The sequence below is a fragment of the Polyodon spathula genome, chromosome 29 (assembly GCF_017654505.1).
Source record: "Polyodon spathula isolate WHYD16114869_AA chromosome 29, ASM1765450v1, whole genome shotgun sequence".
Lineage (NCBI taxonomy): Eukaryota > Metazoa > Chordata > Actinopteri > Acipenseriformes > Polyodontidae > Polyodon > Polyodon spathula.
In genome coordinates, this window is record NC_054562.1 from 8769794 (window position 1) to 8782704 (window position 12911).

Sequence of the window (12911 nt, forward strand, 5' to 3'; positions counted from 1 at the left end):
AAAAAGAACAGATATTACAGGACGAGAAGTCTTTTAGGGTTGTACGATTGCACTGAAAGAGCTACTGAAGACGGATTACGGCTGTCGAGCATTGCTTTTGTTTTCTGTTGGCATGAGGATTTCTTCTTATTCCACTACTTCAATAAACATTCGCCAGTCGCTACCCTCTTACTATCCTACTAGCTAGCTGGGATGGACGTCAACAGAAGATCACGTGGTGCAAGAACACTAACAGATTTACTGCCTAACCTAGAGTGGGAGAATGTTGTCTGTCGTTTGTTCATTTTCAGTGCTTCATCGCTCTGCGTTTAAATGCTTTTCCCACGCTGCAAATGCACAAGATGTCCTTTTCCTATTCTTATCAGTGGTTGGCAGACACCAGTAGGCGTAATGCTTTTCTGTACTCTCCAGCGTAATTCCTTAGCAAATCAATGACAGACCCGGCAAGTGCTGGTGTGGGTGCCCCCAAAACCGGATCACACCCTCCCGGAACACGCCGAAGCCTGGCCTATCCCAGCTGGATCTGCCCTGAGAACATGGTGAGCAACAGCATGATGGAGAAGCCAGTGAGCAGCCCCGCATTCTGGATTGCGAAGGCCACCAGAGTGTTGCCGTCGTTGCCATCCTCTTTACTGACTTCATTCATTTCAGGGAACTGGGGACAGGCAAGAGAGCAGGTTAGCATGACACGGAGATTTGAATTTGAATTCATTTTAATTAGACAATTAATGAAATAAAACTACAAAATGATATTGCAAAAGTCTACTGGAAACCATAATAGTAGTACAGTATTTCATGTTAGATTTCAAAATGTTTCCATCGTTGTCAGTGTTTCTATAAGTATATGGAAAACTACAAAGCATCATGCAATTCGTTATGTTAACATCATTCAGCAGGTTTCATTCGACTTTATGAAATTAGTTAATTATATAGGGGGATGCAAAACCTTTAGTTATAGCTGTACATTACATCACCTCACCTTATAACAAGGGAGCAACGCAAGTAAGTTTGATCAAATAAATGTGAAAAACCGTCAGAACAAAGACGAGGCGTTTTGGGTTTGGTACAAATTCCAATCAGCGCTCTTATCACCAGTATGAACAGGGTCCGGCCCGCCACAGCGGGCTGGTACTCACCATGTCCGCCAGGGCGATGTACAGGAACATGCCCCCCGCCAGCGCGAAGATCCAGTTGGCGGAGAAGTGGCTGCCCGCCAGGATGCCGAATGCCAGCCCCAGGTAGCAGCAGCAGGCAGAGATGAAGTTAAAGAAGAGAGCCTGCTGGATACTCATCCCAGCATTGAGCAGGATCACAAAATCACCTGCAGAGGGAGACAGAGAGGCAGTCCAGGGACGGGAAGCTTTTTTCAGAATTAAACTCTTTCTGTATTTTTCTATACAGAAAGAGTTTAATATTTTACAGCATTTACTGTTGCTCCAGAGTTAAACCTGCCTCCTACCTGGGTTTGAGATCGTCTGGAGAATCCTAAGTGCCAGGACCAAACAGCATTCCATTCAAACCATGTCACAATGTTTCCTGATCCACTGAATAGTTCAGTTAAGTTATTGAGAGCTCAGTTGGAATGAAAACCAGAACACACAGCAGGTTCCCTGGACCAGGGTTGGGAACCTCTGACCTAAAATCAGCAGCCCTCTCTACTCTCTCGGTCTGAAAGGAATGAGTAAGGCAGTTCTGTCCTGGCACAAGTGCAAAGCCAGGAAGAGGCAGATTTAGGAGGCAAAAGACAAATGAACAAACTCAATACTGGAACCAGAACCAGAATGTAAAAAACGCATTGAAAACACAGGAAGCTGCTTGCCCTTCAAAAATATTCAATTTCAATTTGCAATACTACGATACAAAAGTAGAGATATAACACAATACCTAGCCCCCGGAGCAGAGGGGCAGTAATCTGGTATTGTTATTTGATAGCAGCCTCGTACCCAGCTCGTGTGGAAACTCCTCGCACAGGATGGCCACGGAGGTGCTCACCCCCTGGAACACGGACACGGTGAAGGAGGCTCCGATGGCAAGGCCGTCGATGAAGTTGTGCAGCCCGTCGCTGAGCGTGATCATCCAGGCCAGGGTCCCGATGTCTGAGTACGGAGTGCCCTTCAGCCAGACGCACGCCCCCTGCTGCATGTCCTGCACAAAGCACCAACACAAAGTCATTTCCACCTGTTCCAACGCACTGCCCGAGCTTTGCATGACAAAACAGTTTCAGAAAATGGCACTTTCTGTGTTTACATGATAACGATAGAAAATCTAATTAGAACTGAACTGCACACATGGATTGAAGTTTTTGGAAAATGCAGTAGATTTTCACATGCAAAGTACAGCAGTAGCCCAAGTACAATTTGAAGACCAGACATTTCTGCGATAGAACAGACACCAGTCCAATATAGTGCTTTATCGAAGTATCAGGTCTTAAATTCAAAGATTACTGCCCTATACCTCTATTCAGATTCCCCACAATGTGCAATCAGCCTTTCCAACAGCTCATCCTGGTCTATGTTACCAGTTTCTTTTGCAGACATTATTTTAAATTATCACGTCATTTTAAAGCTGGAAAACATTTGCTGCTTCACTATGGGCTACTAACAAATACACACAGACTTTAACAAAATGTATTACTTTATCCCTAACTAGACAAAGGGATGCATGCAGACTGACTGCAGATTATTATCATTTTCTCCGTTTTCTAAAACCACGTGCAGGAATGAAGGTCAAAGTTTGCACATGTGCAGCACGCTATTGGAATATCCGAAAAGTGGTTATACATGATGTACACTTTGCTAGTTTTCGGAATTTAAATCAGAAATTTCTAGGTGCTGTTTTCCGAAAATTGACTTTCGGAATATTCCGATACATCTTCCAAAAACTGTGTTTACGTGACTTTTGATATCAGAATTAGTTTTCCGAAACATATCGGAATTCTTATGCTCAAGTAAAACACGCTGACTATTTGATTTCAAAACAAGACAAGCGGTCCTTCCCTCACCTTTATGTCTTCTCAGTACGCCAGTTTTTCTGGCCTCTTTTCTCCCCAAAGAGCCAACAACTCCACAGAATTAGTATTACTATTATTTCAATTTCAACCAGACAAGCGCACCCTCTTCCCCTACTCCCTTGGATGCAAACCGAGAACAAAACCCGGAGACAGGGAACGCATCCAGTGTACTGCAGTACCCCAATCCCTCTGCAGTGCCCAAACTGACCTGCACGGACATGGCCGCAGACAGGACCGTACCCTCGGCGGTCAGCGTGCGCTGGTCCTCTTCCCCGCCGGCGTGTGGGGGCTGATCCAGCTCTCCGTTCCGCAGCTTCTCCATCACTCCATCCTCCAGCTCCACCTTGGGGGCGTACTTCTCCTCCTGGTAGTGGCTGTGCCCGTGACCCTTCTGCCCGGCGGAGAACACATTGGCTCTTACTGGACTCACGCGGCACGGCAGGTCAAGACAGCCATCGCGTTCTGTTGACTGCTGGCGTTTGGCGCCTCTTGTGTTTATTCCAAGTAATTGCATGTTAATAAAAGCTATCCTAAAAGCACTCGGCTTAAGCCAGAAATATGGAAAAAAAAAAGTACCAAACATAATTCCAGGTCTAACTTTGTGTTTCTGCAAGTAAAAAATAATTAAAATCCAAACACATCTCCCAGGCTTGGATTCATTCATTCAAAAATATAGGTTGGCAATAGCCATTACAAAGTGTAACTGCAGACACACTTTGGTTTGATGCAAGCCTCAATTATAAAATCTAATTCAAAACTAAATAAACGTATTAAAGCAACAAAATCGTTCTGAAGTGCTGGCTTTGAGCTGTTGTTGAATTAACATGAAATTACTTGGTATGGGCACACAAGGGAGCACCGCACACCACCACTCTGTGACAGGCAAGTCTTTTGGCTAACCGTAAAACATTGAGGAGTTTCATCAAATAGACAGGCTCTATTAGGACCAGCTGTCTAAGAGCGGCGATAACGAAAATCATTTTCTTACCTCTTACCCCTCGTAAAACAACTGTCTTGCAAGTCCCTTGCATTTTAACTTTGACTCTGATGAAGACTATTTAACCTTCCACCTCCGCCAAAGAGGAGATCAGTTTCCTGTGCAGCAGGTACAGACCCCACCTGAAGCATGAAACTCAGAGGACTTCAAGGGGTTTCAGATAGGCTCCTATGCCTGCTGCACACAGTTTGCAGGTGGCAGGAGAAATGGGCTACAGCCGCCTCCATGAAAACAAAGCATAAGAAAAAACAGACGGCGATTACACACCCTTCATATGCGGCTGTACGGATTAACACAGCCGGGTAATCAGTACCGAGCCTTACCCCATCTTTCTGTTTCAGCACCATCTTCAGCACCTTCTCTGTGAAGAAGAAGAGATAGAAACCCCCAAACACCACAGCAGACTTGGACACATAATAATCCTCCAGAGGATTGAAACCAAACGCCTGCGGAGGGGGGAGAAAAAAAAAAAAAAGATTTATAAAGAACTTGCTCTCTCACCGTACCCCTGCACTGCACACCAGATCATTACACCTGCACGCTAGCCTGTTTTATGCAAACTAACTCTGCACCCCGCCAACCTGCTTCACTTAAGTATATTATCTGAATGACCAGGAGTTTGTCCTGATCTGTTCATGCTTACGTGAGAAGTGTTAGCGGTTCAATCAGGGCGGACGGATTCTCCTGGCACTTCATTTCAATAACAGAATCTCTCAGGGCATTGGATGCCCTGTTAATAACTGTCTAATTGCAACCTGCTATCGACTGGGGCGGTTTTGAAAGAGAAGAGAGTGACGGTGCCAGCCTCACGCTGGTACACAATCAAAAAGGAAAGCTACAAGAAAAGAAGTAGAGGTTTCTGCTAGTGCCTTCTTTACAGCAGACCAAGCCTCGGTCACAGCTAAGAGAAAACTGCTCAACTGGTGCGTGTAGATCGCCTGAATATCTTTTATGATGACGGAGTGCTGCTCCGAGCAGGCCTTGTTTAGCCCCGATAAACCAGGACAAACTTTAAACGAGTACAAGCATCTTTTTAAAGAGCAGATTTCCAGGTATTACATATCACAGGTATCATAACTTCTGCACGGTTCTTCTGCAGGCGTACTTCACTCTGTATTATTTTCCGTTTCAGTCATAAATCACGTCTAACCGCCAAGTACATCAGGGACACCAGAGTGTAACCGTTTACCCGTCCCCCGGCAGCACTCTGCCTCTAGCAGGTGTATAGAAGTGATCTCATATCCGTGGAGGACAGGTTATTGGGCACACCTGGAGGTCTGACATGATTCTGAGAGCTCTGTTGGAGGCCACAGGGAGATTACGACAAACAAAATAGCTCAGTTAAGCTTAACAAGCTGAAGAATAAATACATGGGGTAAGGTAACTACGATACTTCATTCCAGTATGAAATCGCTCTTTAAATTTGGCCTGTCCCAGATCCCCCCACCCCCACCCCCAATGTCTACTGGAAGCCATAACAGCAGAGCAGTATTTCATGTTAGATTCGAAATGTCATGTTTTTCAGTCTGTCAGTTTTTCGTTATGTGTATGGAAAGCTACAAAGCGCTGTGTAATTCAATACGTTGTGGCAACATTACTCACTTGACTTCACTTTAATTGTACAGGGCGATGCAATGCTTTTGGCCAGAGCTGTACGATATGGATCTGTAGCTGAAAGGCTTGTGAAAATACAGCATTAGAGCCCTGTGACGACTATCTGAATAGAGGTTAAAACGCAAGGAAACAGCCACATACTGTACGTTCACCCACATTAAAGGGACTGTCGCTTGCAAGGTAATTCCACAAACCTTACCTGTTGCGATCGTCCATTCACTGGGCTGGTCTCAAAATCAGGCCGCGTTGAAAATAACATGCTTTACCATCTTAAACTGGCACAAGTTTTAAAGAAAGTACACAGTTTGCATGCCTTGCTTTCAGGCAGACCGTTTCACTTCCTTGGAGGAACTGAAGGTCTGAGGGACCTAAGGAGTGCTAAATTACCTTGAAAAGGCCATGCATGCCAAATGTGTCTCTTTCAAAACTCTGCAATAGCAAATGAGGGTGCACTTCGGACCAGATCTGTGGTAACAGTTAACTATCCCCTATAAAGTTAGCACTGGAGAAAGCGAGTACTGCGAGTTTCTTCAACAGCAGACACACATTAAAAAGCCTGGCATTTGCCTTGTGTTTGACCTCTTCACACAGAAACAGTCAGATGCACGCTGCACAGTACCTCGGGAATGAGCTGGAATAGAGCGTTGGAGTAAAGAGTCCCGATAGCCAGAGCTATGAAGTACAGCAGCAGCCTCTTGTAAAATGTTTTCCTCATGAACGGAACCACGCAGGCCCCCACCAGCGAGCACAGGGAAATCACAGTGACGCACAGGAAACCGTAACCCCAAACTGCGTCAACAAGGAAACGAGGTCCACCAACCCAGGACACAAAGGGAAGGAGGGAGGGAGGGGCAGACAATAAAATCACACACCAAGGGAAGGGTTAGAAGAAAAGGGAGCGGGGAGAAAAGACAAAAAAAGAAATCATAATCAATTGCTTTTCCGGTTGGGAAAAATCACTGAGAAAGCAGTTTTTCATTGAAATGTTCAGTTTGAAGAGGACGCAGTGTACGGGTACACCAGGGTTTTACTTAGGAAGGTATTTCATAAAAACCTACCAGGATCCTACATCAAGACTGATCAAAGTAATACAATAATCCAATCTACTGGCTGAATTGAAAGAATCTGACCTTGATTTCAACCCTATTACTGCACCTTTGGAAATGACACTTTCAATGAAAAACTGCACATCATTGTTAATTGAGCCTCTCCGGTGCTCAGTTCTCACAGAAATGAATTACTCCCAGGATCAACACAATGGACTGATACAGCGCCGAACAGGACCTTGCTGGTTTCACAAACGCTAAAATCGTGTCTCAAAGAAATCCGCTGTCCGTGCTGCTGTACGAGTTCAGCGATCATTTCAGATACCATTGGAACACAATCATTTCAGTTCAGATGTAAAGAAAGCATGGGATTAATTCGTTACTTGGAGATGAAACACCAGCTGTTTTCCCTAGCAGGTCCCTCAACAGAAATGGACTCTTTGCATGTGCCTCAAACTCCTGGCTCCTGATCACTGAAAACACATAACCAAGGAGTCAGGATTCCCTCCTGTCTGTGCGAGTCTGGCTCAGTAAGGGGGGTCTATTTAATCTGTGCCACAAATTTAAGTAGCAGCCAAAAATGACCAAAACTATCCCCCTAAAAGATTGGATCACTTCTAAGGGAGGCCGCTACATCACAGCACTGAAACCTTGTCCATTTTATCAAAACTGCTGCAGTTCTGGGCATTGTTTTAGGGGACCTGCACTGGAACCATTGGGTTTCACCTCCAGTTTAGTTTTCAAACCTACCTTGTTTTTAATCCCTGGAGCAACAAGATCTGCTTTCTGTTCAGAAACCTTTATTTATTGCACAAGTGGCAGAGTTTCTACAGGAGCCGCTAGCAGCCCGTTCAGAAACACTTATGAGATGAGGCAACAGCGAAAGCTGCTTAAACTGTTGCTGTATTGATAACATGTTTCTCGTCCCACTTTGGGGCAATAAGATTCATTATCCACATAAACTGTGGATGTAAACCAAAACGAAGGAAGAAGTTAGTTTGGGGAGATCTGTAGCGACCGCAGTGAACAGAAAACTTTTCTTGGTACTTGCAGGGGGCCAAGATGAACAAATAAATAGAAAACAGAAAAGGAGAGTCCTCCGAAACCGCCCGCTGATTTAAGAGAGTCTGCCGTTGTGCTTCTCCCCTTTTATAGAATCCCAGGGAGATGGAGAGAGAGACAGAGAGAAAGAGAAGAGGGGGATGCAAGGTGCGTGTACTCGACCTCTGGAATGAGCTGCAACACTGCCGTGGAGTAGAGCGTTCCGATCGAGAGGGCGATTAAATAGATCATCACCCTCCGCATAAACGCTCTCTTCATGCAGGGGATGAGGAGCGCGCCAGTCAGGGCAAACAGGTTCACCACTGTCACACTGAGTAAACCAAACCCCCACACTGTCAAACAAAACACATGCCAGCAGTTACAAACACGGGCCACCGGGGGGCGGAGGCGAGCCTTGCTGCGCAAAGGCCTGCAAATCTGTAAAACCATCAATTAGGGTTGATTTTTTTTGGACTTCTGTTGAATTTGGGCCAGAAGAAAATATATTGTGGGCTCCTGTACTTTAAGAGCAATACAAATTAAAGGGGAAGTGGTTTTAGCCACAATATTATGTCTGGATAATCAATGTCGTAATGCAATTTACAAAACTCTGAAAATTAAAAGGAGCCATTGGAGACATATTCAATTTGGTGGCTCGCAGGCTACAATTTGGGCCAGGGCTTGTGCAACACAAGGCAACCTCACACTAGAGACACATAACAACACCAACACAAAATGCAATAGGCTTAATCTGCTAGTAAAGTACGCATTCAGCACAGAAAAGGCTTCAGCAATACACTTTCCAGCGCAGACGGATCCCAGGAGAAATGAAACGAGGGAGTCTGTCGTCTGCCTCACCTTCAACTGCGCTCGGCTTCCCCTCCGCCAGGGCCTGCTCATCCTCTTCATTTTCCTGGTTCTCCGCCCCGCAAGCCCGGGTCTCCAGCTGCTGCAGGACGGTGGGGCAGAACTCCTGAAGGCTGCGCCCGTCCAGCCGGCTCGTCTCCGAGAGGTTGTGAGCGGAGAAGAGAGCGGAGGAAGAAAAGCACTGGGGAGCAGGAGAGGAAAGGGCTCAGTAAAGGGGTTCAGTATAAAAGGGAACCTCGGGGCTGTAGTCATCTTCCCTGGACTGCAGTCAGATCTCTCTCTCCGGCTCTCTGCTCACCCTGGTTAGGTTCTTGCTCTGCAGCTGGGTTTTGCTGCGATTGGTCCCCGGTCCCACGCCCACGTCCAGTCGGTTGAGCAGCGCTTTGAGCTGGTGCACAGTGAGCGTTTCATTGTCCCCATAGCGAGCCAGCAGGTCCTGCAGGAAGGAGGCTGGAGACGGGCCCTCAGCGCCCGAGGACAGCTGCCCCAGCAGGAGCAGCAGTGTGGCGGTCACTGTCAGCTGGACACAGCCATGGAGAGAGCAGCAATTCATGATCACCTGCAAGAGGGACCACAACCAGACCCTTAGAATCTTGCAATAAATTGCTTTCCTGTACAGCTGAAGAAACAGCTGATTGGACTGCTGTTCTCCAGAGTCTAAAAAAGCAGCAGCTTCACTTGTTTTACTTGGAATGGTAAATTATCACATTCAACAGCAATGACCCACGCCTGATTGTCAGCTTGGAGAGCTCAATCAGAAAAATGGAATAGTCAGTGTGTGCAGCACCAACGCCTTTCAAATACTTGCAGAACGCAAACCGATATGCAAAAAGATCAATCTTCACAGAAGCAAGCGTGTGGCGCAGCGAGAACGGCGCTGGACGAGAACGAAGTAAGAAAATGGCATTTTAAAACCTTGGCTGGCACTCCTGCAACATTAAAACAAGTTAAATCTCAGTGATATTCCACCTTCAACGCAGCAGCAATACAAATTCCCCTTTCAGTGCAACATGAAAATTACCTGGTTCTAGGATCTTGGGAATCTGTTCTCTCACCTTCGAAGCTTATTGGCAAAGAGGGAACTGAAACGAGAAAGACTGATTTCATTCGTTGATCAATTAATAGCCCTGGTGCCCTACTTGGAACCTATATATATTATACACATGTATTTTCAGTTGTATTAGATGAAGGAGGGAAGAGGTGGAGAGGGGGGTGCTCCAAACTGGAACACAAGCAAGGAGCCTTCTGTAACTGTTTTTTTTAATATTAAGATTGAACTCTGCACAGCAAACATGTGCCAGACCCAGGCGTGTCTAAAAAGTATCTCAGCATGAGGATTTGAGAGAGAGCTGGGTTTTACCAGGTACCTTGACCTTCCTCAGTCTTTTCTAATACCAGGATTGTGGTTCCTCTCGGTTCTGTTGACGACAGAGGTGGCTGATCGGCTCACTGAAGCTCCCTGGGCTCTGTTTAAAAGCAAGGATAAAGAAAACACAAGAAGAATGAAACAACCGTAGCGGAATGAGACCATCAAGGAGAGCGCCGAAACACACGCTCCTACCTCTCTGGAGCTCCTTGAGCATTATTACTGGCTCCCTCGTTCATTTCAAATACAATGCATTTCTAGCAGAGTCTTGGCACACCTGCGTAATTTGCATAATTGCAACTATACCACACAATTGATCGATTACAGTTCAAGTACTCATGTATCTGTCATTCGATCAGTATTGTATTTTCACAGAATAACTCTAATTTAACAAAACAGCATCGTAATTTCAAACAATTGCGCTGTAGCTGTAATTATAATCGACCCCAGGTCTGTTTGAAATCCAAAGGTAAAGTGAGTTCACTGCAAATGTGCCTGCTCTCAGGGCGTGGACAGTTCCCTCCCACGTCAAAGGCCACTTTGGCTGCCATTCTGAAAGCTTTCTGTTTCAGAGAAAATTAAATAAAATGTAAGATAAAAATACTGCTGCCAATTCTCCAGCTTTCTTTCCTGTAGGTTTAAAACCAAAACAAAAATGTTAATCAGGCTCCAGGGGGGGAGGAATGTGCTCGAGCAGCACTGTAAAGGTTTTAAATATTAAAAAAGAAAATAACAATAATAATAATAATAATAATAATAATAATAATAATAATAATGACTACAAAATATCACCTTGACCTAAATCCCGATACAAGCTAATATATTATATATAACGCACGTATATAGCGCCTAATATTCTCACACTTCATATCAATTGTGACCACGTTGCAGCGATAGGATTCATTACAACGTGGCATTTAGTGAACAAGAATGGTCGAATTTTAATTAAACCGGGGCTCGGAGTGCCTGGAACGCTCGGTGTTAAATCTGGTCACTATGTGCCATGCAGAAACTAGTACTGTACTTATAATGAAACGCCTGAAAAAAAGTGAGCATTTTTGCTGCAATACAATATGTGTGTGTGTGTTTGTGTGTGTGTGTGTACACTTCTTTTTTTAATTAACATTTTTAGTGAGAATCTGCGTTTTGTCGTCAGTAGTTGATCACACAGACTCAGCATCGCCGTTTTATTGTACTGACTTAGCAACAGTACTAGTACCTTTGTTTCGTCACACGCATGTGTTCTGGATAAAGTTATATATATATATATATATATATATATATATATATATATATATATATATATATATATATATATATTTGCTGTACGACAATCATTACGTAAAATTGTCACACGTGCTTGACTTACGTACGTATATATGTATATATATATATATATATTATATATATATATAGTATATATATATATATATTATATATATAGTTTTTTTTGTTTTTTGTTTTTAAATTTAATCACCATTTATGGCAACGTTGTCCAAACAGGTAGATGCACATGCCATCGACGGATATACTTACTGACGTAGTGTTCATTACTGTCCGTGCAGCCAGACTCACACAGCATCGTCCGCGCCTATGCAAACAGCCGTTTACTAAATCATGATCGCCTTCTCTTTACTGCACAGAAATACCTGGTCCCCTGTGGTCGTGTGTGTGTGTGTTTTTTACCTATGACACTTCTTTCCACAGCACGCTAGGCCACATTGTAGCACCAGAAGCAAAGCACTGCACCAGAAGATATTACACTGGGCTCCAACTCACTCCGCGGTCTGTGATGAAACGTCCTTTGCTGGAGCTGTCCGATTCCGTTACATTGTGTTTTCTCAGCCGTTGTCAGGACGAAGCTGGTGTTTTTTTTTTCCAGCAGTCCCAGAGTACACTGTGTCCCCTGTCTATATAACGCCTCTATAAATGATCCACATCAGCGTGCAACTTGGCAGAGGCGGATCATTACTCCGGGAACGTCACGCACAAACCACGCCCCCTACCTCAACCCGCTCTTAAAGGGGAAATAACCGCCACGCCGGAGAATGCTGAAAAGCAGGCGTTGGTGAGAATGGAATGGGCGCCATTGAGACATTCTGCTTTAATTCGGTGCTGTTTTTTGTTAGGCCGATGCGAACTAACAAAGCAGGAGTATTTAGTATATTTCTGTATATCACGGACATGCGTTTAATAAATTAGAAGAATATTTACAGTTGTTTGATACACTATTTTGTGTAGAGCTCTAGATTTAGTATATTTTGGTAAATCACAGTAAAGTGTTTTTTTTTTTTTTTTTTTTTTTTTTAATAAACCGTTTAGTGCCGTATGGTTTATTATTACTATTATATTATTATTATTGTTGTTGTTGTTGTTATTATTAAAACGGACATCATATTCCCGCATACAACTAATCATGATTGTGGGCAAATGCGTGTGGAGTATTGTGTTAGCTTCAATATTCTCATGTGCTTGCAGAACTGAACAAAGCGGAAGCAGGGTTACACATGACGTTGTATATGCCGTACTATTGTGTGGCTTTTTGCAATGTGTGTTTGAACAGATGCTCTGCTTATCAATTTAAAACGGAATCATAGATACAGTACACTCTAAGATCATATATTTGAAACCATACCGTTCCGTGTTTATACAGTATAGGGGCAGTGTGTGCATGTATGCGACCTGCATGATAACACACATTAACACAGTTTTATAGCAAAGCATTTTGATATATATAACGAACTGACTTATTCAGAGTCTTGGAATAAAACACTATTTATCTCTGTTGCATATCCTCTGCATTTTCTGTGGGTTGCTAGATTCTTTGTAGAAGTATTTCCACATTCTGATTTCAGTCGGAATGAAACGGTGGCTGCCTGTCCTGGGGAGCTGCAACTTTTACCTTCCATCAAATGAGCTTATCAGAATGCAATGCTCCCAGCACATGCGTTAAAGCATGCATTCCTGGGC

At 44.1% G+C, this 12911-nt stretch overlaps 2 protein-coding genes across 4 annotated transcripts in view; both read right to left on the reverse strand.

Annotated features, from left to right (window-relative positions):
* Positions 1–92, reverse strand: part of ckap2l (cytoskeleton associated protein 2-like) — a 4443-nt gene extending 4351 nt beyond the window's left edge. Inside the window, exon 1 of the mRNA XM_041232006.1 lies at positions 66–92. Within this exon, the coding sequence (XP_041087940.1) occupies positions 66–92 (27 nt within the window). The remainder of the gene's footprint in view (positions 1–65) is intronic.
* On the reverse strand, positions 7–11912 carry LOC121302400 (metal cation symporter ZIP14-like). Of its 3 annotated transcripts, none has more exons than XM_041232346.1 (11): positions 11721–11912; positions 9943–10041; positions 9597–9657; positions 8874–9134; positions 8567–8756; positions 6241–6410; positions 4331–4453; positions 3219–3401; positions 1944–2145; positions 1137–1321; positions 7–655 (listed from the first exon to the last, which is right to left on the reverse strand). In XM_041232346.1, the coding sequence occupies exons 4-11, from the start codon at positions 9126–9128 to the stop codon at positions 509–511; spliced, it is 1455 nt and encodes a 484-aa protein (XP_041088280.1). In that variant the 5' UTR covers positions 9129–9134; positions 9597–9657; positions 9943–10041; positions 11721–11912; the 3' UTR covers positions 7–508. The 3 variants fall into 3 exon arrangements, with proteins under 3 accessions (XP_041088280.1, XP_041088282.1, XP_041088281.1); XM_041232348.1 differs by having other exon boundaries at positions 9936–10041; XM_041232347.1 differs by having other exon boundaries at positions 11628–11912.
* Between the last annotated feature and the right edge of the window lie 999 nt (positions 11913–12911).